This window comes from Nannobrachium achirus, assembly GCF_963921795.1.
Source record: "Nannobrachium achirus genome assembly, chromosome: 18".
Taxonomy (NCBI): domain Eukaryota; kingdom Metazoa; phylum Chordata; class Actinopteri; order Myctophiformes; family Myctophidae; genus Nannobrachium; species Nannobrachium achirus.
This window is the reverse complement of record NC_137825.1, coordinates 41,845,173-41,872,131: the sequence shown is the minus strand read 5'-3', so window position 1 is coordinate 41,872,131 and position 26,959 is coordinate 41,845,173. Positions and strand designations below refer to the sequence as shown.

The window sequence follows — 26,959 nt, the reverse complement described above, 5'->3', positions numbered from 1 at the left end:
ACTGTGTGTGCAGAGATCTCCATATATGGGCATAAGGGGACAATGGCAAACAGATGGTCAAAACGGGTCCTATGACAACAGGTATATTGGGGTTTGCATTAAAGGGTGGGGACAAAGGCTAACAGAAGGCAAACAGAGGGTCCAAACGGGTCCTATGACAACAGGTATATTGGGGTTTGCATTAAAGGGTGGGGACAAAGGCTAACAGATGGTCAAAACGGGTCCTACGACAACAGGTATATTTGGGTTTGCATTAAAGGGTGGGGCAGGCATAAAATGGACGCAAATAGACAGATATCTCCATATATGGGCATATGGGCATAAAATGGACCCAGAACTATATCTGCAGTGATCTCCATATATGGACATAAAATGGACGCCGACAGACAGACAGATACAGATATCTCCATATATGGGCATAAATGGACACAGGCAAACAGATGGTCAAAACGGGTCCTATGACAACAGGTATAATGTGGTTTGCATTAAAGGGCGGGGCATTCATTCTCTATTTACATCGTTCCCGAGTTGGCCAGGTCGCCGACTAGACGCTGGGCCGCCCCAGCTTCTAGTACATTATAAATGTGATTGCAATGCATTGTACACCCGACATTTAAGTTTGAGCTGGTAGTTATAATGTGCTGTTCCACTGTTCGTAGCACTTTTCCCCAGCCCAGCGGTTCTCAAACTATGAGTCGTGACCCAAAGTGGGGTCGCGGGAAGGTGCCGCTGGGGTCGCATATTGGCAACCAACCATAGAGTTGAAGCGACCAAAATGAAGAGGACTGCCCAGAGCCTTGCATTAGAGAGAGTCACGCTACTCTCATTCACTTCATGGGGCCAGGTCTTCTACATACTGTACATGTTTCTGACCCCGCATCGGCAGAACTCTCTATACAAGGCTCTTGCGATGGGGTCGCCAACATATTTCGCTGATATTGGGTCGTGAGATCAAAAAGTTTGACAACCCCTGCCCTAGCCTTATGCAAAGACTAAAATGTAACTTAGATGGCATGTTATGTATTGTAGACAGATGCTTGGTCATTTGTAGACCTGTCATCCTATAGTGTGTATAGTTTAAATGTACAGATCATAGTTAATTCAATATTATACTGATGATAGGTTCTTGGTTTCTATGCATTTGATTTATTACCTTGTGTTTTCCTTGCTTACTGTAAATCGCTCTGGATTAGAACTAAATGCCTTATAATACTTCATAAACCATCATTATAAACATTTACAACATATTTTATGTTGTTTTATACCTTGAGTGCATTATAATGCATTATAAATGTGGTTATAACGCATTATACTATAGACCTGACCTTAACATAAAGTCTTAACAACAGGATTTAGGTGCAAATCAGTGAAGTGCTCTTTAATGTTACTGTATGTGCAGTACTAAGAAATAATTCAATGAGCTCCAAACTCTTTTATTTCTGAAATGATTCATGCAGTGATGATGGATTCAAATCCCAACATGTAAGAAGTACTTAGAGCACAGCTAGTAGACACAGAATCACAAGCCATTGTTCCGGTCTTCTGATGCAAGATGCTATAAAATACCCTGCCCTGCATACGCACACACTCACGCACGCGCACGCGCGCGCGCACGCACGCCCAAACATAAGCTAAAGCCTCAGTTATAGATAGTTGCGTGTGGGTGTAGCGCACCAAAAATATCCGATCTACAAGCTCGCAGCGCTACGCAGCAAGAGGGGGGAGATAAGGGAGATCCTTGGGTCTTAACAGTATTACTGGTAATTACCCCATATGCCCTTGTATCACAGGAACATTGTCTGATTACTGTGACCCTTGTGACTGACTGCTTGCTATTAGTAGCTTTAATGTTTGGTGAATGAGGAACTGAAGCTCATTATACAGCTGCCGTTCATGTAGGTCGCCCCAGATAACGACCTCTGCTTCAAAGCCTAACATGTCAAAATTATGGATCTTGCCTATTTCCTTGAACACAGTCCAAGCTTGGCTAATTCCGTGCGGAATGATTGAGAGCTAAGGGCGAGAGGGGTGGGATCATTCTCCACACAAGCTCAAAACAAACCCGCCAACGTGCAGCCGTGCATGTTGATAAAGGATAATTTTCCATTCAATTCACCGGGGAAGAGTGGAAGAAAATAAAAATTCAAACAGTCTCTCTGCTCGTTTGTATTCACACACACAGAAGACGGCGACACAGGAGGCGCCGTACAAAATGACCACCTTGTTTGAGCGGTGGCCCAATCTCTGTCACTCCAAATGCTTTTGGCATCTTGTAAACAGGGAGGACGTGTACTTGAGATGGCCACGGTTCCTCTGAAGCATTCACATGAAAACAGCCTGAAGATTTAAGCTGACAGGATCGCAGTGTAGAGAACATCGAAAGAATGCTCCTCTCATCCAAATCCTTTGCAGAGCTCTTTGCAGGGACGTGACTACACACACTTTTTTTCTGCTCCCTTTCTCCCCCACACAGGGGGGCTCTGTCCATCTGTCCCGTTCATTCTTCTTAAGCCCGTATCGGTGGAGAGCTATCCACCGCAAATTTGAGGTGGAAAGCTTTCCACCTCAAGTCAGAAAATAAGTGCAGGCCATCATAGTACGCCATGGTGGAGACCTATTCACCGTGACTGACTAGTCTAGATTGACCAATCAGTGAACGGGGTGTAGAGCCTGTCTGTCTGATAGTAAAAACAGAGAGATGTGTTGGGACTCGTGGTGGAAAGCTCTCCACCGCGAGGAATGATGTAACGTTGTAGTTTCATGACTCAAAAAGACTCGAAAAGACTACACCGCGGTGTAAAGCCTTCCACCGCGGACCCGACTATGATACGGGCTTTACCCTCCTATCCTAAGGACGATGAGGATGGGTTTTCGTCCCTCCTCTCCTCCCTTGTTTCCTCTCTTCCTCAGTCTCTTCCTGCTTATGAACTGCAGGGCCAAAGTGAGTCAGTAGGCCTTTCCCATGTTTCTCAGTTTACACAGCATCGATTCCTTGCCTCCTGCTCAGCTCTTAGTCCCGAGGAGGAGTTTCTGAGGAAGCAAGGAAAAGGGACATGAGGAGAGTGGAATCGAGACAACAGTCCTTTTACAAAATGAGGCGTCCTTGTTTGGAGCTGTCATGTCAAAGCGAAGAGATGGAATATGACGCGTGGCACAGCTGCATCATCTGTCCATTGTTTTGTTAGAGCCTACCACTGTATTCAATTATCTCTGTCAGAGCAGAGGAGCATAACAGTGTTCATGACAATATAAGGGGTTGACACACACGCCTGATTGCCCACGGAAAGTAAATACATTAATAATAATTGGGAAAACTTGCATTTTGCTTTCTGGTTGCCCAAACAGGCTTTGGGTTTTGCGGTTGTTGTTTTTCTGTTTTTCAGTTTTGAGTGTCTTTTAGAGACTGGGATCAACCTTCTTTTATTCGCTATTCATTCTTCAACTTCAACTTCAAAGAACTTTATTTTCCTTTCGGAACTTTGTTTGTGCATTGGTATTCGTATTGGCTATATCTGTTTATAAACACTCATACGTCTCGACCACTCTCTCTACGCCTACGGCACTCCCCTCGTATTGTCTCCAACACACAAACATGCACTAGCTACCCAATCTCCCCTGGCATACAGCGACAGCAAGAGAAAAAGTGATCAACATTTTGTTTCAATCAGACTAGCCCGAGTCTGACCTGCCATGAGCAAAAGCAAACTGAGTATTCTCCCCTCAAATATTAGATCATAAATAGAAGATATCTGCCCGCCTGCCACTGACAGACAGACAGACAGACAGACCGACCACCCACACAACTTTTTGAACTAAAGTCACATAGTCAAAACCCCCAAAGATCGCTCACTTTAAAGACGTCTTGTTTGAGCATAAAAACCTCAGTGTCTTCAGACAGCCAGCGTATGTATGACACCTGTCAACACTTGGCTTATGTGCGTGAGACAGCTTTTACTCCGTCTCCCCTTCTGTCCTCGCGTTATCCTCACTGTCTCTGTCTTTCCATCCGTCTCTCCTACTCTACTCTCCACTTTTTCCTGCCTGTTGTTCTAGAACTCGGGATTCCTCAGATGTTTATTCAGGCCAGCTCAGCTTATCTCAGCTCAGATGATATGCTGTGTAGCCTGGCTAGCCACAGCAGGGTGCTGGGGAGAGGACGGGGACGGGGTGGAGAGAAGATGAGAGGCTGTGAGGAGATGAGAGCTTGGTTGTGAACAGAAGAGGACGTGGTGACATTGTTGAGATTATATAAGTACATACTGTACTGTACTGTGCTGTGTGTGTGTGTGTGTGTGTGTGTGTGTGTGTGTGTGTGTGTGTGTGTGTGTGTGTGTGTGTGTGTGTGTGTGTGTGTGTGTGTGTGTGTGTGTGTGTGTGTGTGTGTGTGTGTGTGTGTGTGTGTGTGTGTGCGTGCGTGCGTGCGTGCGTGCGTGCGTGCGTGCGTGCGTGCGTGCGTGCGTGCGTGCGTGCGTGCGTGCGTGCGTGCGTGCGTGCGTGCGTGCGTGCGTGCGTGCGTGCGTGCGTGCGTGCGTGCGTGCGTGCGTGCGTGCGTGTGTGTGTGTTTACTGACTTGAGTGACAGAAAGGTAGAGCAACAGAGGATGAGAGACAGAGAGAAATAGTGAAATGTGTCTGCATCACGTACCTGACAGGGAGCCTCCACGACTCAAGCATTTCCAAAGGTTGTGTCCCCTATCCCTGCATGCAGAGTGCAGACACACACTGTAGCTACAGGAATTCTTTCAGCTTGACAATGTGCAAAACCCCATTTGAACCTATTGGCAAACCACACTGTATTTGTGCCATACACGATGTAGTATATTTAACTCAAAATTGGACCAAATATCACTGACTGAGGGAGGTCTGTGTATCACAATTACATTTATTATTTCTATGTAAAAAAAAATTGCTGCTGTTTTTGAGCGCTCCATCATCATCCATAGACACCCAAATTGCATTTTGAGTCATCCTAGTTCCACTGTGACTTGGTGGTCACTGTGGTTTTGCATATTGAACCTCAGTAAATTGCTGTGTGCGATGTGTTCCTGCAGCTACCACCCGCAATTAGCCCCATGTACCGTTGCTCTGGTCCTCCAGGCGAGCTTTAGCTAGACGGAGAAGAAATAAACCCATATAAATGTAGTGCACATGGACACGACACGGTTGAAAACTTTCAACAGTTTAGGTGCTGCAGGGGGGAAAAGTCCAACGTGTATGGTAGATTTCATATACAGGGCTACTCGAAAATATTCCACCAAAACAGAATACTGAGCCAAAGGTATTTTTACCACATGGTAGCGTAGGACAAAAAGTGGGCTGACACACAAACACATAGAAACAAGTAGACGTGCATACAGACGCTCATAACTCAACACGTACACACGCACAGCAGACATATATAGGCTGTGGCAAACACCTGTACACACACACACACACACACACACACACACACACACACACACACACACACACACACACACACACGTGTAGTGGGGTTACACATCCATTCCATACAAAATGTGCACACACAGAATAGAGAGTGAACCATGGCCGGAGAACAGCAAACTGATTAGCTCCCTCTCAGTGAGAATTAATTGGGTTCCGTCACGCTTCAAATTAATTCCATCTTTTTCACGGTGCCTCAGTAAATGGAGGTGATGAATGCCTGCCATGCCAGGAACAGTCGCATGTCTCGGGGCATCGGTGGGCTTGTAGGGCAGAACCATGTAAATGAGGCCCCTGTTCCCTCTGGAAGGGGTGATTTGAGATGTGACAGACCTGTGGTATATTTAGGTCCACAGCCTGACAGCGTGTTGTGGGTTCGACTCCCGATCCCGATGATCTTTGGTGCGTGTCACTCCCCATCTCTCTCTCCCCATGTCCCTGTCAGACTATTGTTCCCTATCAATAAAGGCAGAAAAAAGGCACAACAAAAAATCGTAAAGAAAGGGGATAGGCAGGCAGGTACAGAGATCAGTATATGGGCATAAAAGGCACTCATAGAGACAGACAGACACACACACACACACACACAACCAAAAGACAGAGACCGACCAACTTCCCATTCGGCACACCACAGACCTCAGTTTGAAGTCGATCCGTCAAACAGAGAGATGTGGGGGACAAGACAGATTGATACACACACACACACACACACACACACACACACACACACACACACACACACACACACACACACACACACACACACACACAGAGAGAGATTCCATACATTTATAGATAGATGTATTGATCTTATTTGTCTCTGCTACCCCCCCATTTCTGAAAATTGTCGCTTATAAATGACCTATCCAAAATAGCGATGCCAGGGTTAACACAGTCCCTGCCGGTCAACTGCCTGATCAATAATTTAACTAGGGGGTTCCCTGCCTATCAACTTTTATCAACTTTTTTATAAAAAGTAATCTTTTAGATATTTTTTGCGGAAAAAACTCCCCTAGACTATAAGGAAAAGGCTGATTTTGCTGGCAGGAGCTGGATTATTTATGTATTTACTCTGGCAGTGAGTGAGTTTTTAATGTAGTTGATGACGCCAGTGGCTAGAGCTACTGTAGACTCAGCTGTCTGCCAAACACACTTTGACAGCAGGTGTCCCCCAAACAGCCATGTTCGTCTTTCGCTTGCAAAGATGACCAAGTCTTGTGGGTGCAAAGATGGCTGACGAAGCCGATCCTTGCACGGAATGACCGGTTGCAATGAGGACATATTATGATGGTTGGGGGCTGGCTGGGTGAGAGGGAGGGATTGGCTTCTGTTCTGCTTCATGGATGCTTTTTCAGACTCTGCTACACCATGCCTGACGGCAATGCGCAGGTTGGATCGGTGTTGGGCATCAGCCTCCCAGGTCTCTGGATCCAGACTGCAACTTTTGAGACTGGCCTTTTGAGTGTCCTTATAAAGCAGGAGTCTTCAACAGGGAGTCCGGGACCCCTAGGAGGTCCTCAGAGTTACTACAGGGGGTCCTCCAAATCTTTGTGAGATGGAAACCTTTTTTTCTCCTTATTTATATTAACCACTTGAACCCTAACGTCCATATTCTGAGAACTTTAGCCAAAAATAGCAGCACACAACGTCTCGCGCTGCAGGGCGTTGTGAGCTTGTAGATCGGCTATTTTCGGCAAAGAGGTTTGGTGTAGAGGGGAAAAAAGTACAGATTGAAAGGTCAAGTTTATTATAAGTATCGACGTTTCAAGTGGTTAAATATCTGAAAACACAAATTGACATGAATCCAAAATACATACTGTACATATTGAAATACATACATATTGTGTTGTCAGAAGTTGAAACTATATGGCATCTATTAACAGGTTGTGGGGGTCCCTGCTTCATCTCTCTCTCAACTTAGGGTTCCTTGGCTTGAAAACGTCAAAGACCCCTGCTTTAGAGTGTCCTTTTAAAGCTTCCGCTGGCCGCTGCATGAGCCTTTCATCTGGCATCCCAAAATAGGGACTCCGGGGTTAATGTGGTTGATGACGCCGGCGGCTATAGTAGCGGTGCAGCGCTAGCATGGAGCGGCAGCAGATTCAGCTGTCTGCCACCATACTCTGCTCTGCCAAAACCCACTCTGACAGCAGGTGTCCCCCAAACAGCACAGTGTGTGTCACGGCTGTCACTCTGTGGACTCACGACTGTCCCACTCTGTCCAGGATGGTTAGGGAGACGGCATGAGGGGAGACACACAGCCACACACACAGCCACACACAGCCACACACACATACATAGGGGCACCATGCACGTGCATGCACAGGCGGCAGACACACAACACGCACGCACCCACGGGCAGATGTGCGCGCTACTCATGCCGGTTGCGGAGCTCGCATACTGTAGGTAATGGGATGCCCACACACTCAGACACCATTATGTGGCCATATCACACAAGAGGTAGGATACACACATTCACAGAGTAGCTGGACCCTTATCATAATGCAAAGACACACGCACGCATGCACGCACGCGCACACACACACACACACACACACACGCGCGCACGGCCACGTACTGTACATCACACAGTGTCAAGGTTAGTTAGAGCTGATGACAATCGATTAGCAGGGAGACGGCAATCTGGCTGGCAGGATATGAACCGGTTTCACCTCTACTCGGTCTGTCATCTCCCTTTTCTGTGTCAGATTCATGCTCACTCTGTCTTTCTGATTTCCCTGTGCCTCTCTCTCTCTCTCTCTCTCTCTCTCTCTCTCTCTCTCTGTCTCTATCTCTCTCTCTCTCTCTCTCTCTCTCTCTCTCTCTCTCTCTCTCTCTCCACCCATCCACTCCTGTGTGTGAGTAGTGGGTTCTGAGAATGTGTCCTGCTGTCAGGCCTCATTACCTGTATCCCACCGCCTCCGACACCCTCACCCTGCTCCTGTCTGCACACTGGCAAATCCAGAGTGCTCAGCTACTGTAGCTCTCCACAGCGCACACATTTAACCGTGCATATCACACACATCCATCCATGTCCATTCGGTTACATGTTAAGCCATGTTGAAAAACTACGGCTTGACCAATTTTGAAAACGTGCCATTTCTGCGTACATGTGATTAAGCATGTTTGACCTCTAATTAAAGACTGTACTGTACAGTACACATGTCTGTGTGTGTGTGTGTGTGTTTACAGTATATTAATGATGCTACATGTTACAAAGATGCCCATATTATTTCTATTTCTGTGTGTGTGCAGGTGGCCGAGATGCACGGCGAGCTGATAGAGTTTAATGAGCGTTTGTACCGTTCCCTCATGGCCAAGGACCAGCTCATAGTCCACATGAGACAGGAACTCATCGACCTGAGAGGACCAGTGAGTACTGTGCACGCACGCACACACGCACGCACGCACGCACGCACGCACGCACGCACGCACGCACGCACGCACGCACGCACACACACACACGCAGTGTGTAGTGTTGATGGAAGCCCCAGGCTCCTGATAGGACCTCTTATCCCTCAGCCTCAGCCCTACACTGCTGGACCACTCTGTGTGTGTGTGTGTGTGTGTGTGTGTGTGTGTGTGTGTGTGTGTGTGTGTGTGTGTGTGTGTGTGTGTGTGTGTGTGTGTGTGTGTGTGTGTGTGTGTGTGTGTGTGTGTGTGTGTGTGTGAGAGCGTGTGTGCGTGCGTGTATGAATTTGGTCACAATCCCAGCATGCTGTTAATATCCCTGGAGCTATTGACCAGACCTAGTTTCTTTCCTCCCCCCCTCTCTCTCTGTGTCTCCCCCTCTGTTTGGGTCTGTTCTGTGGACATTTGGGGGTGATTGCTTTAGGAACTGGTGACATAGTCTCTGGAAAAGCTGTTTCACGCACGCACACACACACACACACACACACACACACACACACACACACACACACACACACACACACACACACACACACACACACACACACACACACACACACGCATGCACTCACGCACGCACCCATGCACACGCACATGCACACACACACACACACACACACACACACACACACACACACACACACACACACACACTCTCTCTCACTCTCAGGCTATCAGCCAAGGATAATTTTTCCTGGGCTTTTACAGTGACTTGAGGATACAGATTAAAGCGGTATACAATACACACACAACACACAGAAAACAAACACACGTGCAGTAGGCTCATGGCCCATGGAGTTTGTAGGGGGATATTTATGTCTCTCTCGGTCTCTCCCTCGCTAGGTTCCAGGTGATTTGAGCCAAACGTCAGATGACCCAAGCCTTTCAGACTTTGACACGTAAGTAAGACTAACGCCTGACCAAGACTCTGTCGGACGACGATTTCACGCGACAAATATAGCAGACCTACAAGCTCACAAGTAGTGAACTTGTACAGTAGATCTGCTATTTTTGGTGCTCGACACCGTCGTGTGACGGAGCATACTGTAAGTCTCTCTCTCTCTCTCTCTCCCCCTCTCTCCCTCTCGCTTTACAGCATGAAAAAGAATGACCATACTGTGCAGGGACGTGTAGAGAATGTTAGAGAGGCAGGGGCCGAAAATTCTAAAAGGGCCTTTTGGTGCAAATATTGAAAATAGCAGACCTCCAAGCTCACAACGCGTCGCGCTGCACCGCGTTGTGAGCTTGGAGGTCGGCTATTTTCAGTACTTGATACCACACTGAATTAAGCATTATCAAGCCAATACTGGAGATGTGGTATAACGGCATGAATTTCTACACAGAGAGGGCAATTCTTTCAACATAAGATGCTGCATTCAAGTTCAGGAGAGTTTGGACAAGGCAATTCTCTTGAATGCTGCCTCCGATATGGCATGGAAAGAGGGCATTTGAATTTCTCTCACCAGTAAAAACTGCATTCATGGTCTGGAGAGGGCACTTTTTACAGACCGGTAAATGGGCAGGGACTCAAGCCCCCTTTGATGTCTATATGTGCACGTACCTGATATGTGCACGTACCTGATACTGTGTGGTTGTGTGTGTCCTTCAGGGCTCACCGGGCTCTAATCAATGTGTGGATCCCATCGGTGTTCCTCCAGGGCAGAGCTGCCAACGCCTACCATGTCTACCAGGTACAGTAACTGTAAAGCCTGTTGTTCTGCTCAGAGATGGGGAGAGGGGGGAAAAGGCAGTGCTGCTCAGCCGTGGGCACCATGGTGTCGGACGCCATCAGTCGACCTGCAGAGAGGTGGAGCTTAAAGTACGACTTTAACCATTTCATATACTTACTTCTTCATATACTTGGTCCTCACTAATGTTAGTAATTTGGGTGCCATTTCCTCCTTAAAGGTGACATGCCCCGAAATTATAATAGTATGATACAGTAGGTCATGTGGTCTCTCCGAAAATGGTCTGAAATAGTCTGAAACTCATGTCACAGTGTAATCTGCCCCTCGCCCCCAACAACATCTGACCAGTACAGTAAGTAGTCTTAAGTACAGTCAATTAATTTGATTGGCTTATAATTGTGCATTCCCACAATGACATCATAAAAGTATTAACTCATACTTTAAGATGACTTTTTAAAGTGACAGTACCCCTTTAGGTGACAGTACCCCTTTAAGACGTTGAGCGACGTCTTAACTGGTTACCATGGTTACCAGGTAAACAGGTGACGTTTTCAGTAGTATGTGAGCGTTAACACTACATATCCCCTGATGCCCAGCGGCCGAGTGCATTTCCTCATTGAGATCGATTGTTCTGGGCTCGATTCACTGCTTTCTTCTCCCTGCTCCGTTCACTCTCCATTGTAAACAGCTGCCATGTTAGTCAGCGGTGCCTCTGTACAATCGCAGCGATCCATTTTTTCTTCTCCGCGCAAAAGACCACATGTCCGCCCGTCATGCACGGCGCCGTTCGCACAACGGACACGCACGCGCGCCGGTAAGATACATGGATTTAATAATGGCATACAATGTGTTAATAATAATAACATAAGCCAATAGATACGGCAGGATTTATTTTCGTGGAAAGTTAGCATGCAATATTGGAAGCCATTGTTCTCGGGTTAATACAATTATGATATCACTGGTAGGTTTCAGGAACTGTGTCCCCGGCCCTCTATATTGCAGCCGTACAAATCGTGGTACATACAGTACATAGATTCATACATTAATTACATCTTTGGATGTAATTGGATCTTATTTTTACTTGAAAAGACAAAAAATAGAAATAAGTTACCAAACAATCATTATTGCAGTCGCGTAGTATTGATGAATCAATGTATCTGTCTGTCTGTCTGTCTGTCTGTCTGTCTGTCTACTGTCTGTCTACTGTCCGTCTAAATATATTTCCATATTTATTATATAGCCTAATCTAATAAAACTTGAAATAATACCCAGAGAAATACGATAAAAAAGACAATTAAAACAAGATGCAATGTTTTCAGTGAGGCATACTATAACTTGCTGATCCAATACATGAAATATCCAGCATTCCAATATTTAACACGGTAAAAAGGGAAGGGAAAAATGCAGTGAACAGAGCAACAACCCACCCATTCACACACACACACACACACACACACACACACACACACACACACACACACACACACACACACACACACACACACACACACACACACACACACACACGCACAGCTGAGGCAGCCATGCAATGCATCAACCTGCTCATAGGGGGTTAAAGGTTCAGTGTCTTGTTTAAACCCTATATCCTCTCTACTACTGTAGGTCCGCTCCTGTTTTCCCCTCAATACCAAAACCTTACAAGCACACAACACACCGCCCTGACACGTGGTGTCGTTCTGACATGTGGTGCGCTTGTAGATCTGCTATTTTCGCAGAATGTTCGCCTCCCAGGAATAAGGGACGCACGGGTCCATGTGATTAAATGCCTCCAGTGGCCGATGCCAGTGAAAGTAGCAGGAAGAGTGCTGTGCTTTTTGGCGAAGCGAACTGCAGGAAAGCTTTGGGATGGCTTGTGTGCTTGTATCTGTCAGGCTGTCGGGCCGACGCAGACGAGAGCCCCTCATTCCCTCGGTAGCCGTTTTATCATGTCTCTCACATTAACAAGGTGTCACACCTCAGCTCTCACACAGCAGCGGTCCCCGGCTCCCTCCCGAGACGTACACACTGAAAGTGAAACTGTCACATACACGCGCGTGTGCACACACACACACACACACACACACACACACACACACACACACACACACACACACACACACAAACGCACATAGGGAGATAAGCACACACACACACAGAAATGGAGAGAAATAATTCTACATAGGCAGGCGTACACGAGTGCTTAAACAGTAATAGGCACGCACACACACACACACACACACACACACACACACACACACACACACACACACACAAAGAGAGATACTGTACATGCCCACGGAGAAACACTCAACACGACGACCCCAGTTCTCTCGCACACAGGTTCTGACTATCTGCACCCCAACTGGCCGAGCCGCCTGGCTTTCCCCTCACACGCATGCCCCCCCCCACACAATATCAATCAAACACGCATTCAATCAAGTAAAGACGAGACACAGACCGGATACATTCAGTGTTGTGAGCTTGAAGATCTGCTCCAGTATTTTCCACACGAGGCGTCAGGCATTAGAGTAGTAATGTTAGCCAAGTTGACTGACAGCTGTCATTGGCTGCTGTGCTCGGCTGCCCTCCATTTTATAATGTGATGCAGATTCACTAGTCCAGCCTGAGACGTGCCGTGTGGGCCCTGTCCCTGTTACTCTATTCGTTGTAACTTTTTCTCCATTCTCCCTGACCGGAGCGGCAGACGTGAGGAGAGAACATTAGGTGTGATATTGTAATTCCTTTGGCGTCTGCAGTCGGCAGACCGTGCAGCCAGCACAATCAAATTCTTGCTGATTTCCGTTGTTCAGGAGCGCTGAGACAATGTTAGCGAACAGCGCCTGGTATTTTTCAGCTAAACCTTCACTCCTCACCTGTTAAATGTTATTACCCGAAGGAACATTCCAGCACGGAGGTGATACAAATTTGCTTTGGCTTGGGTGGAAATGCTGTGTCGCCTTGTTAATGTAAAGGTTTCTTATTTGGTCTGTCTGAATATTCTGTCTGCGGGAGCAGGGTGTATTATGTTTTTATTCCTTACTGCGAGCCAAACTGTCCTGTTTTGTGGGATTAATTTGTAGTTATTCAGTACTTTTATATCAGAGTGTAGAATGCATTGGCCAAAGAATCTTGTTCCCTGTGTTTAAGGAAATGATGTATTTCATACCTGTAGAAGCGTCTAAGATACTGTAATTATGCTGTTTAATTGTAGGTACATTCTTTACCTTTGTTATTTATTTATTCAGTCAAATGGTGGATGCACTAGAAAGGGTTCTGATAGGATTCAGTCTTAGATTGGAAAGGATATACCGGTATGTGTATATGTGATTACACCAGCAATTCCCAAGGGTATTGCAATTGGACCCCCAAATAATTGGCAAAACCCTAACATGTTTATGCTAATATAACATTAATATAAAAATGTATTACATAGTATTTTTTGCTTTAACACTTGGGCTGCCATAGTTTTGCCATAACTAATGTAGATTAACTGCTTGTATCTTTCCTATTCTTTTTACCAGATTTTCGGTGGCGAGGTTCCATTTGTTTTCATTTTACACTCTTGAGAGTTAAATTATTGTTAAACTCCTGCATTACTCTATGTACAAGAAGTCTGCACAATTAGAGAGAGTAGAAGTTATCTCCTAATGGTACCAACATCAATACAGCATGAAACTGTGGACAAAATCGTATGCAACGACAACAAAATATCCTACGTTTTGGCTCAAATGCAGAATAAATAATGGTCCTTGATGTGAAAAGGTTTGAAAAGTGATTTAAATCAAGGTGCTCTTAAAATGCACACAGCCCACCCATTTGGTGGGCAGTCACTTAACGACTGCACCGCCCGAGCGCTTGGGCGCATGTAGTACTTTCACTTTTGGTACTTTAAGTAAATGTTGATGCCAATACTTTTGTCCTTATACTCAAGTCAATTTTGAATTCCAGACTTTTACTTGTAACAGAGTATTATTACATTGCAGTATTGATACTTTTACTCGAGTACTTTTTACACCACTGGTTATTAAACCTGGTTGGCTAATTATCTTGTATGTGCGTGCACAATCACATTGATTCCTACTGTATGGTAGAATGGGAGCGTTGTCTAACATGACGCCTGTTAGCAACGGCTGCAAAGTTACCGTAGCATAGGAACGCAATGAGCGCTTTCAAGATTTTCACGTGGGCCCTCACCCAGAAAAGGTTTAGATTATTCTGTCTCTGGGCACTGAATGTAGCTTCTATCTGAGGAGGCCACAGTGTGTGTGTGTGTGCGCGTGTGCATGTGTGTGTGTGTGTGTGTGTGTGTCACCTGATTTGTTTGATCAAATATTCATGAGCTGAGGAAACCACAAATCACCGAATTTCTTTTCCCTGATAATGGCTTTGTTCAAGGCTCTGCATGAACTCATATGTACAGAGGATGCAGTACACAATCTCTCTCTAACACACACACACACACACACACACACACACACACACACACACACACACACACACATGCGTGCACATACACACACACACGCGCGTATTCTCTCTCGCTCTTTCATATCCACACACTCTACCTCCTCTAGCACGGTATATTCCAATACCTCGTCTTGGCTTTAGGCAACAATCACATGTCCCCATCCCCATGCACCTTCCATTTCAGATAAACAGTATAGATCAACTGACGATGCTGAATCCAAACGTTCTGAGCGCCTGCTATCGATTTTAATGGAATTTTTCAGCGGGCCTGTTGTCCAGAGGCCATAATGGAGTTCTGTCTGGCCTATTGAAGCTGTGTTTCTCTGAGCTGGATTAGTCTAATGGCTCCCCGCGGAGGCAGCGATTGTCTGCGAGACAGTCGTAACGGATGGCTGAGGTTACCGGAGCCATTGTTGCGGAGGTGAGCCGGGCGCAGGTGATTGATCACGGAGAATGAAATGACTGGAGGAAATAATTATTTTTAGAAACTCCCCTGGTGCACCCATACTGTACGCGTGTGTGGATGTACACACTCGCACGCAGGCACACGCGCACACATTCGGGACTACACTCAAACACGTGCGACAAACGTACATGCACGTGCCTCCAGTGTGTAGATACAGGGACGCACACAATCAAATTGTGTCGAGACACACAAACATGCACACCAACTCTTTCCTTGTACAATTACACTACATATTTGAATACACTTTAGAATAATTTAATTTAACTCGGAGAGAGTAAAAAGGATTTGACTGTGTATGCTGTACAGTTGTACACTATCTCTCTCTAGTCTAGTGCACTCCCACATAGACATAGACACACAAGTCTCTCTCTCTCTCTCATACACACGCACGCACGCACGCGCGCGCACACACACACACACACACACACACACACACACACACACACACACACACCCATGTGTAATTGACAGGTGGTGTTTGGAGGGGATGTTGGAACCCAACAGGGCCACTGTCACACCGGAAACTTATGGAGCGAGATAGGAGACAGATGTCAGGGGGAAGTCTTCTCTCACTCGCTCCGTGCCCCCCATTTGTCAGAGACTGTCCCCTCTGACCCTGAAGTTTGATTTCCCCACAGCCACCTGTGCTTGTTGGACGTGTCCGTGAGCAAGGCACACCCCACTCAGTGCTCATTTGAGGCATTTTGCCTGGCATTCCACTGGGGCCACAACGGCGCTCAATCGGGATTGAGCAACTCTGTGCTCCAAGATGGAAAAATAAAACTAAACACTCTCTGGTCTATACCTTTTCTTCTCTCTGCTGGTAGACTGATTTAACAGCTGACTCCTCCAGTCTGTCTTTGCCTTTCCTTTGAGCCACTTTGACCCCATGCTGCCTGAAATGACTGGCATCCAAAGACCCACAGAGTTCTTATGATTGATGGAACGATGGTAGAGAGACAGAGGGAAGGAGGTAAGAGGCAATGAAACAGAGAGAGAGAGAATGTCAGAGGAACAGAGATCGATACGGAAAAAGACAGAAAGTTAAGAGAGACAAAGGGCGAGAGGGAGAGAAAGAGAGGGTAATGGAAAGAGGCAGAGATTGGCTAGATTATCATTGGGGGTTTGGTTGTTGCAACGCACCATCCCTCCGGGGCGCTCACCCCTCCGTCCTTCCATTCCTCCCTGTGCCTCTCCTCCTCCACCTCCCTGTGAACCTGTAATGAGAGAATTATACTAGCCGTGGCAAAATTAATGTCTCCCTTCCCCCGCAATGTCAACATAAACGGCTGCTATGAGAGGAAGATGGGGAAGGGGCATTTGTTGTGTGCGATTAGGAAGAACATGTCTTTACAATATGCTCATACCAATGTATGTGTCAGGTTTCGATGGTACATAAGCTTTGTGGTGAGCCTCAAGCCTGTGACCATGAGATTACAGGATAGTAGTAAATGAATAAATCTGCAATCCAAAACATAACTTTAAACAGTCTGTATGGTAGAGTATGTGTAGGACTACTACTGGTTGACAAGGTATTGCGTGAAGCCCAAAGCTTTTATCTCTCCTGGCCAAACAGGCTTTCCGTCTTGATTTCAGCTTTAAATTGGACTTTTTTTCTTTATTGAGACCTACTGTTTAGAATGATTTCAAACCACTATTGTCTCCTAGATATTCATCTCCCTATACCAGAGATTTGTCTTCTATTGCTGTCTTTTCCCTGGAACACATTGGATCATGCCTGTGATTCACTCGCACCAGTAGGTTTACACTTTACAACATGGTCTGCCCAGCTCCTCAGTCATCACTAGGCTCGACTACTGCAACTCCCTCCTTGCTGGTCGGTCTGCCGCGACCGGGTATTTCCCGGTGAATCTGTGCGCAAAGGTGGGGGCCGATGGGCAAGGAGGGTTGCGAGCTTATGAGAAACAACTAAAATAAGACCTTAAAACCTGGTGAAAACAGTTGCGTGCATTAGCGGAAGATGACGGTAAAGGAAATCATTTAATGGAAAACATTAAATTAACTTCTGAAAAGCCTAACACGGCCTTAAAACATGGCAAAAACAGTTGTGTGCATTAGCGCAAGATTAGATGAGGATAAAGGAAATCATTAAATGGAGAACATTAAATTAACTTCTAAAAAGGCTTCTAAGCCTACACTAATAGCCTACTAAAAACTAGTGAACCGCGATCTTGCCACACGCGAATAATTGTGGTTGTAAACAATAATACAGACAATATAAATCCTTAGTCTAGTTGTGGGAAGAAATGGATTTCATCATGGCCCCAAATAACTTTTAAATATCTTGCAATTGGCGACGGGGTCTCTTACTAAATCGGCAAGATTACATTACATAACATAATACATAAAAGCTAAGCTATCACCTCTCCATCATCAGCAATAGTCAGTGGTGCGTGTCCCCCACACTCCCAAGCCCCCACCGTTGCGCACAGATTCACCGGGAAATACCCGGCCGCCGGTCTGCCTGCTCTCTAAAACCTCTACAACTGATACAAAAGGCCATGGCATCACGCTTGGTCTTCAAGCCTCCCAAATTGGTATGTCTCTGAACTTCTTCGCTCCCTTCACTGGTTCCAAATTGCTGCCTGCATCCAATTCAAAACACTGGTCATGACCTACTATACAATGTGACCAAAGGCATACCTCCCCCTATACCTGCAGGATATGACCTGCACCTCTTCCTGCACACTTCAAACACCGTTTGTCTGTGCCTCCTGTCCCCTAATATGACAACTCGGCCAACACTGTGACAAGTGACCTAGACTCTACTACCTTCTGGCTCCAAAGCTGTGGAATGACCCTGAAAGTACACCTCTTCACTCGCTCCTCTTTTAGTTCTACTGCTATACCACCAAAATGTGGAACGCCTTACCGAAGGCCTTAAAGGATTGTAAATCCCTAACATCCTGTAAAACCGCCCTGAAAAACCACTTACAGGCGGCATCCGCACTTAACTGGTAGAAACCTAGCCTATCCTTACCCTCCATCTGACCTTTCTATTGTGAATATCTATATATTTTCTTGCACTGTTTTTTTGTCTTTTTCTGACAATATCTACTGCATAGTACTGTGTTCTATCCGCCTGTCATTCAATGTTATATGAGATACATAAAGGTTTCCTGTGTAAATAAGCCGAAAAGCTTACTAGGATCTCCTTTTAGTTGACCGTGTACCAGTGAACTGTAATGTCAGGAAACTGTACCTTTTCCTATGCAAACTTCTAATAAAGCCTTCAATCAATCAATCCATCTTGTTTCCCGAGGGCCATCGAGAAATATCACACTATATGGACATGAAATATAATTTAAACTAGGACTGGGCCCTTACATCATTAATTTACAGGCGCACTGTAACCCAAAACTCATTCTGAATACAAAGCCTTGTGGTTAAATGAGCCGATTTTACCCCCACTCTGAATGTAATTAATTCAATCAGTGATTTCCTCTAATGTATTTACACAAACAATAAATTAGATTATTGGATGATGTGTCCTGTTTACATGCTCCATTTGAGTAGGCAGGTAGAATAAGGCCCTGACATGCACAATATACCACTTGCATTTAATAGCAACAGAAAAAAGCATCAGATTTTTTCAGAATATGAATCTAGTTATTAAACAGGAGAAGGCGAGCCCAGGATGTACGTGGTGCCTCATATCAAACCTACTTTGCTACTGTAGATACTCAAAGACGCTTTACAAAAACAAAAATTACTTTGTCAAAGCAAAAACGAACAAAAGGAAATAGGAGATATGGTTGTGACAAAATATAAAATAGAAATAGAAGTAGAACGGTAAAACAATGAAAATGGGATTATGTGGGGAAGGCAAGTCTGGTGAGGTGGGTTTAGAGGGCAGTATTAAAGAAGAGTGGGTGTGATTCTTCTTTGATTTGAGTTGGAAGTTCCATAGAGCAGTGGTTCCCTAACATTTTAGCCTGGGACCGTGCCACGTTGAGAGCTTATGGATATTTTCACTAATTCTTAATTATTATTATATTTTATTCATTTGAATATCTTAGACGTGTTTGATCATTTGTTTGAAAACGTATACAATCATATATACTTATTACTAGTCCTGTGCCTGGGGTTGTGCACACTATATATCAGGGATTGAATGTAGGAGTCTCAGAAGTAATGTTGGAGAACCCAGACCGGTGCCCGTTGGGCAGAATAGTCACCATTGATGTCCAGTTGTGCAATACCTGTTGTATCCGTCTGTCTGGCTGGCTCTCTTTTATACCCATATATGGTGTTCCGTGTCCAGTCCAGTCTGTGATTGGGCATTGTTTCAGCATGCGGCTGTTACCATGGTGGCAACACTGTTTAGTATCAGTGATGTCAGCATGCATACAGACGGTAGGACGCCAGACGGACAGACATTTGCTAAATTAATAGTTAGATAAAAAAGAAGACAAAAAAACTAAAAATAAATGCATATATTTCAAAAGGTTTTCCATCTTTTGAAATATATATTGAATTTTTAAGGAAATGGGATTTTGACTCGAGTCGTGACCCATAAAAATCGGTCCGTGACCGACAAATGGGTCCCGACCCACTGTTTGGGAAACATTGCCATAGAGATTAGGAATAGGAGAAACCCCAGGTTCTGCGCTTGGTCCTGGGGATTTCCAGGAGGCTGGCATCCCCGGACGTGTTGGAGTGGGAGCTAACATGATGATGGAGGAGTTGGGCGAGATGGGGAGGGGGTTGAGGGCCTCGTAGGTGGTGAGTAGTGTTTTGAAATGCATTCTGTGTTTGACTGGTAGCCAGTGAAGGTCATAGAGGACTGGTGTGTGATGTGGTCTCTGGAGCTGTTGTTGAGTAGGCGGGCAGCAACAGAGTTTTTGTACATACTGTACTGTAGTGTTCCCACTGTTCCATCTACCTTCCTTATCTCTTGCTCTGCTAGTGCAGTGCTTCTCACACCTTTTCATGTCAAGGACCCCCAAATTGACACTTTATTAGCCCGCGGACCCCCATTTGAAAAGATATGCCACGGACCCCCATAAGAGGAGATTTCTTTTGTGGCTCTAGCCAGTGAATCCAACCACTTTGATTTCAAAGACATGCATTTTATATTGTAAAATCAATGTTCATTTAACTCAGTGAGTGTACTGTACAAATGGAACCAAATGGACCTGTAAAGGTCCATTTGGTTCCATTTGTACACTAATTTAGCTGGGGACCCCCTGGAACTCCCCCAAGGACCCCTGGGGGTACCCGGACCCCACTTTAAGAACCAATGTGCTAGTAGTGCATTGTCTGCTTGCAAGTAGCTACAGTAAGTGAGGGAGGGGCAAGCTTCACGCCACCAGGGAAGAGAGAAAGAGAGAGTGAGATTCAGAAACGAAAAAACACTTCTAATTTATAAAGTATAATACTCATGCGATCGGCCATTCAACACACAATTCGACATTGCAATAGATTTTCTTGGTTCCTGCTTATTGAATTTCACCGCCTTCCTTCGCCCACAAACGCGTTTTTATGGAAGAGGTTTTGGAAACGTTGCAGACAATGGTCTCGTAGCTCTCTCCCTGGCCGAGATAGATCAGAGTTCGGTGTTCCATTGCAGGGTTCAGGAAAGTAGTGTCCACAGTTGTAATACCGAGGAGTGGACATGTATAACCAAATGTAACCACATGGATCCTTGCACTTGTACACCAGTGAATTAGAAAGTGATAAATTAACATTATGGATTTACCGTAGTGTGTACAGTACCAGGATGGTGCCTGAGCTCCCAGCTCTCTCTAGCTCTCTTTAAATGTTGAATGAGCTATTCTCTTTGATCAGTGAAATGCAGCTGAGCCTATCACTTCCACACATGCAGTCAGTCTACCGTAAAGCCGGATTTATACTTAGGTGTGTGTCACGCACCCAAAATAGCCGATCTGCAAACCCGCAACACATTGCAACGCTCCATGTTGTGGGCTTGTAGATCGGTTGCTTTTGGTGTGCAACACCACCACGCAACCAAAGTATATACAGTACATAAATATTAAGCCTTTAACTCTTTTTAATTCTCTTTCTTTCTGGGCTTGTGTTCATGTTTTCTTTCACGCATAATTGCATATGCAGTGTTTGTAACAAGGTGTTTGTGTACAACATCAATAAACTGATTATATGTATTAGATTCTACTACTTATAGCTCTGGATCGGAGTTGTTTGCAAAAATGTTGCACAGTCCCTTCACAAGATACATTGACATGTTTCATTCACTTCATTCAAATTCATGTGCTGCTGCATATATAAACAGTTGTTTACACATGTAAAGCCAAATTAATGAACAAAGTGTGCGAGTGATGCATGATTCATACGAGGAGACCATTTATATATTTAATGGTGGAGAGAGAGATGGGGGTGAAACACGTGGTGTAACATTCATAAGTCGCTCTGTTTACGCGTTCAAAGCCACGGTAAGACAGCGAGAGATAACGAAGAAAGGAAGAAAAAAAAAAGCCCGTCCCAGCATTCCAATTAATTGCCGTTACGTAAGCTACCTTTGGCACCGTGTGCCTTCCAGACTCTTTAATATGCACCGAACCTAGTGCATAAATCAGCCACTCGCTGAATAATTGAGACATCCTCATTGACACGCAGTCAAATGTGCGGGCACTGCTCGCCGCAGTCTGATTGGCCGCCGGTAATGCCCTCGCCGCCCGCCCACCCACCCTCGGGAGCGGTGCACTGTGGGGAATGCGTTAGGAGCTTTAATGGCTTTATTACTGGTTGGCTTTGACTGGGACTGACCTGGGAGACTAAGTGTTTTACATCCAGACCCAGTTTGATTTGGTTTACGCTCAACCCTCTGATTAGCTCTAGAGTCTTGCATAGAGATGTGCTGCTCTGACTGTGGAGATGAGACATCCATATGTATTCATGCAAAGTGTGTGTGTGTGTGTGTGTGTGTGTGTGTGTGTGTGTGTGTGTGTGTGTGTGTGTGTGTGTGTGTGTGTGTGTGTGTGTGTGTGTGTGTGTGTGTGTGTGTGTGTGTGTGTGTGTGTGTGTGTGCCTGTGCTTGCGGATGGATGGATGGAAGGATGGATGGATAGATAGATAGATAGATAGATAGATAGATAGATACAATAGACCTTTATTGATCCCATGGGAACATTCAGTCTCTAGAGGTAGTACAGCAATTAGAGTATAATTTAATATAATTAATAATATAATTTCGTGAGTGGGTTGTTTTTTGGAACGGAATGTCTGCTTATTGTTGCCAAATGTCTACCTTTGACATGCCTAGAATAGGGACGCAATGGTTCATATGGCTAACAGAGCTGGGTAACTTCTAAATGTACAGTGCACTACTGATTTGACTGTGTGGGGTAGTTGTATACTGTGTGTGTGTGTGTGTGTGTGTGTGTGTGTGTGTGTGTGTGTGTGTGTGTGTGTGTGTGTGTGTGTGTGTGTGTGTGTGTGTGTGTGTGTGTGTGTGTGTGTGTGTGTGTGTGTGTGTGTGCGGGTATGCAGACCATTATAGCTATGGTAATGTCAGGGTGGCGGCAGAGGGAGATAACTATTATGTTGATGATGGTGATGATGAATGTTTTACTATGATGATGATGATAATTACAGCCATCGTCTTACTCTCATCCATCAGTCACACACTAAACTCCCTCAGGAGAGCACAGAGGACGCTTTCAGCAGACGCAACGCCATCTTAAATAGCAGCACCAGATTGCTATAATTTTGGGATATCATGTCACAGAAGAATATTTTGATTTCCATTTTTATGTGTATTGTTTTTGCTGACACACTTATTCAGATTCAGAGTGAATGATCAGGAATGGTATGTTTGGTGTGATATTTGGTGTAGAGGGTAAACTGAGTTTAGGAGGATGTACTGTATAGACCCCTGGGGGACCCAATTTAAATAGATGTAAGGTTTACGCGGTTAGTTTATCGTATATAGTATATCAGGCCAGTACTGTATATGAGGCAAAAGTTAAATTATGTCTGATGAAGAGCTGAATAGTCAAATATTTGCTCTCTGAGCTGCAATCCAGTGTGCAGATAATTTAACTTCTCTATGATCTTGTTATCAGCACCTAAATTGCATTCATATAGGGTACTACAGCAGTGTTTAACTCATTTAGTGCCACCCCTTTCACCACTAGAGGGCGCCCAGTGGCCAGAGAAAATCCCATAGAGATATGCTGGTATATGCAGAATGTGCATGACTGCATGTACAGGAAGAGGATGAAGTTAGCTTGAAGTTAGCTATTGGCTACCAAGCATTTTAGAAGCCTTATTTTTGTCAACTTAGCCATGATTAAACCTTGCACACCTCATGCATGGGAAAAAAACAGAGAAGAATGAGCTCTGAAAAATCCAATGCAATCCTGGATTGCATTGGAGTGGATTTGTGCAGTTTGTTCACAGCTTTCAAACAAAAAAATCCGATTGGAAATCCGTTCAGGCATTCTTGAGATAATCGCCATTATGTTTTACATGTTATGTAAACAAACATGGCTGCCCTGTATGTTAGATGGGGTTGTATGGGGGTGGAACATGCAAAATCGCGATTGAAATCATGTTCACCAGATTTGATGGGGTCCAAAAAAAAAAAAAAAAAATTCAAAAAACATTTTTTCAAATTTTTTTTTTTTTTTTTTTATATCCCGAACTTGTTCGGGATAGGCACCCTGTGATACGATCATATATCCCGAACTAATTCGGGATAGGCACTCAATGAGTTAACACTTAAAATGGGAATAACTGTAACATCACTTTCAAGAAACCAGACAAATCTGCCATTGCAAAAAAAAGAGAAAAGAAAGATTGCCCTCAAATCAACAATTTGGTCTGGCACCGCTTAGTTGTGATTGAATTTCACTCCCTCCGAAGTCTATCTAGGTCGTCCTCAGACGAGCCCTCCATCGTTGTTTCCAGTCATCTCGGTTCTCCATACATCTGGCCAGCTCATTGGTGTTCTGTGTCCCTACGTCTTCCTTGAGTACGTCCACGTATGTTTTTGTGGGACGTCCTCGCGACCGGTGCCCATGTGTTGGCTCCCACAGTACCAATTTGCTGGCTGGAAGCTCCTGGTGTCTTTGGCAGTGTCCTGCTAGTCTCATTCTTCTGGTGGCAATTTTCTCGCTTACCCTTGGTATTCCCTCATACAGGCTCCTGTTGGTAACATGTGCACTCCTGTTGATGTTGAGCACTGCACGCAACATTCTAGTGTAGCACCCATCTAGAGACTTCTGCAGGGTTGGCTTCAGGGTCCAGCATTCACTGCCATAGAGGAGAACAGACTCCACTGTTGCAAAGAAGAAGCTAAGTTTGATTTGGCGGGGGAGGCTAGAGTTCCATACACTGTTCATGCCGTTCAGGGCCCTCCAAGCGAGTGCCTTCCTTACTTTAAGGTCTTTCTCAGTTGAGTCGACCCATGCGCCCAGGTACTTGAAGTCCTTGACTTCCTTCAACACAGCTCCTTCTGTTGTTGTCAGAGGTGAGTGATCAGGTAGGTTATAGGTGATAACCTCAGTTTTCTTAGCATTTAGCCTGAGACCAACTTTGGCACACTCTATCTCCACCCTGTTCAGGAGTTCTTGTGCTTGTTCCATGCTGTCGGAGAGCAGGCTGATGTCGTCCGCATAGTCCAGGTCTGTCAGAACTACTGCGGGATGCCGCCTTGACCTCCTTGGTGTTAGCGTGAAGCCAAGCTCTTGTTCTCGTCCACCTATGGCTTTCCTGAGCGCATAATCTAGAACTATGATGAAGAGGTAGGGGGCTAGGGTTTCTCCTTGCATTACACCAGCTCGGATGTCAAACACCTCACTGCTGCCATCTGGGGTCACCACTTTGGCCCTTGTTCTTGCGTACATGGTCTCGATAGCCCGGAGAATGTTGGGAGGGACATTGTAGGCCTCAAGGATCTTCACCATCTTGCTTCTGTGGATAGAATCAAAAGCCTTTTTGAAGTCAATGAAGCACAGTACAGCTGCTAGGTTGTCCTTTTTCACCTCCTCTATTAATCTCCTTAATGCCAGGATCTGTGCTACGGTTGTTCTCTCCTCTCGAAAACCATTTTGGTTCTCTCTCAGGTGAGGGTCGATGGCATGCCGTATCCTGTTCAGTATCATTCGGTTGAAGACCTTAGCAGTGATACATGTCAGGCTGATGCCTCTGTAGTTGTCTGGCTTTGAGAGGTCCCCAGCTTTAGGCACCGGGATGATGTTAGACAGAGACCATATTTCAGGTTGCTTGTTGTGCTGTAGAGCATTGTTGCAAAAGTCTAGGATGAGGTTGTCTAGGTCGCAGTTCTTCAAGACCTCTGGAGGTATGCCATCCGGCGCAGCGCTTTTTCCCTCTCTCAGGGTGGATTTTGCCCTGGCGAGCTCGCTGATTGTGAAGGGTCCATCGTCGATGTTCAGGCCCTGGAGGACTGCTGGTATATTTTCCTCCTCTCCCTCTTCCACTGATGTTCCCAGGAGCCTTTGGAAGTGGTCGAACCATGTTGCCACTCTCTCCTCTGGGCTGTGTCCCTCAACCTGGCCCTCCTTGGCCCTCTTCCGCCCTGTCATCTCATTTATTACCTTCCAGGCCTCCCCGTATTGCCTTTCACCTTGCGCTGCCTGCACTCTTCGCACACTTTCCATCACTTCCTCCCCTTTGATGGTGTCGTAGGTGCTGAAGAGAGACTGTTTGGCTTCGTTCAGTGTCTCGCGACCCTCCTCTGTTGGTTCACGCTCAAAGTTGATTCGTGCTTCCTCCATCCTACCTCGTGCTGCTACAATCTTCGGATGTCTGGACCGTGGTGGTGCTCTTACTCTGTTCAGCACTGGTACGCACAGTCTGGTCGCCTCCTCATTTGCTGTGATGAATCTCCCATATTCACGGCTGGGCTCCTCTCCCCTATCAAGCTGCCGAAAGCGCTTCCTGACTTCCTCCGTGTACCTGGTTTGAAGGCCCGGATTGGTCGTGAATGCCTTCCAGTCATGCCGAATCTTGGGGCTTGGCTTGGGGACCCTGAGGCTCAGTCGCACCCTCATGGAGACCACACGGTGATCAGAGCCTACAGAGCTGAACGTGCTGTATGGCTCAGCGTTCAGGATGGAATTCCTCCACTTTTGCCTCACTAGGATATAGTCCAACTGATATAGCCTAGGTTGCTCCCCAGGCCGTGAGGCTCGTTCTCGGAAAGTCCATCTCTTCCCTGTTCTCTTCCGGAACATGGTGTTCGCTGCCAGGAGCTGGTGTTCCATGAGAAGTGCTGTGAGGTATGTGCCGTTGCGGTTGGTAGACTCATGGTATGGGAATGGTGCATCCTCCTGTCCAATCCTGGCGTTGAAGTCGCCAAGGATTGCCAGGAAGTTGTGCGCTGGGACACCTCGGACTGCTGTTGTGAGGTCCTCATAGAACTCCTCAACCACCTCAGGTGATGCCATGTTAGTGGGCGAGTACACCACTATGACTGTTGTTACTGGGTTACCTGCGAACTCAGCCATGAGGATCCTTTC

General features: G+C 45.7%; 1 protein-coding gene across 1 annotated transcript in view; it reads left to right on the top strand.

Moving 5' to 3' along the window:
* Positions 1-26,959, top strand: part of snx29 (sorting nexin 29) — a 196,896-nt gene that overhangs the window by 114,613 nt on the left and 55,324 nt on the right. The window contains exons 16-18 of the mRNA XM_080747936.1: positions 8,697-8,813; positions 9,696-9,751; positions 10,462-10,543. Of these exons, the coding sequence (XP_080604062.1) occupies positions 8,697-8,813; positions 9,696-9,751; positions 10,462-10,543 (255 nt within the window). The remainder of the gene's footprint in view (positions 1-8,696; positions 8,814-9,695; positions 9,752-10,461; positions 10,544-26,959) is intronic.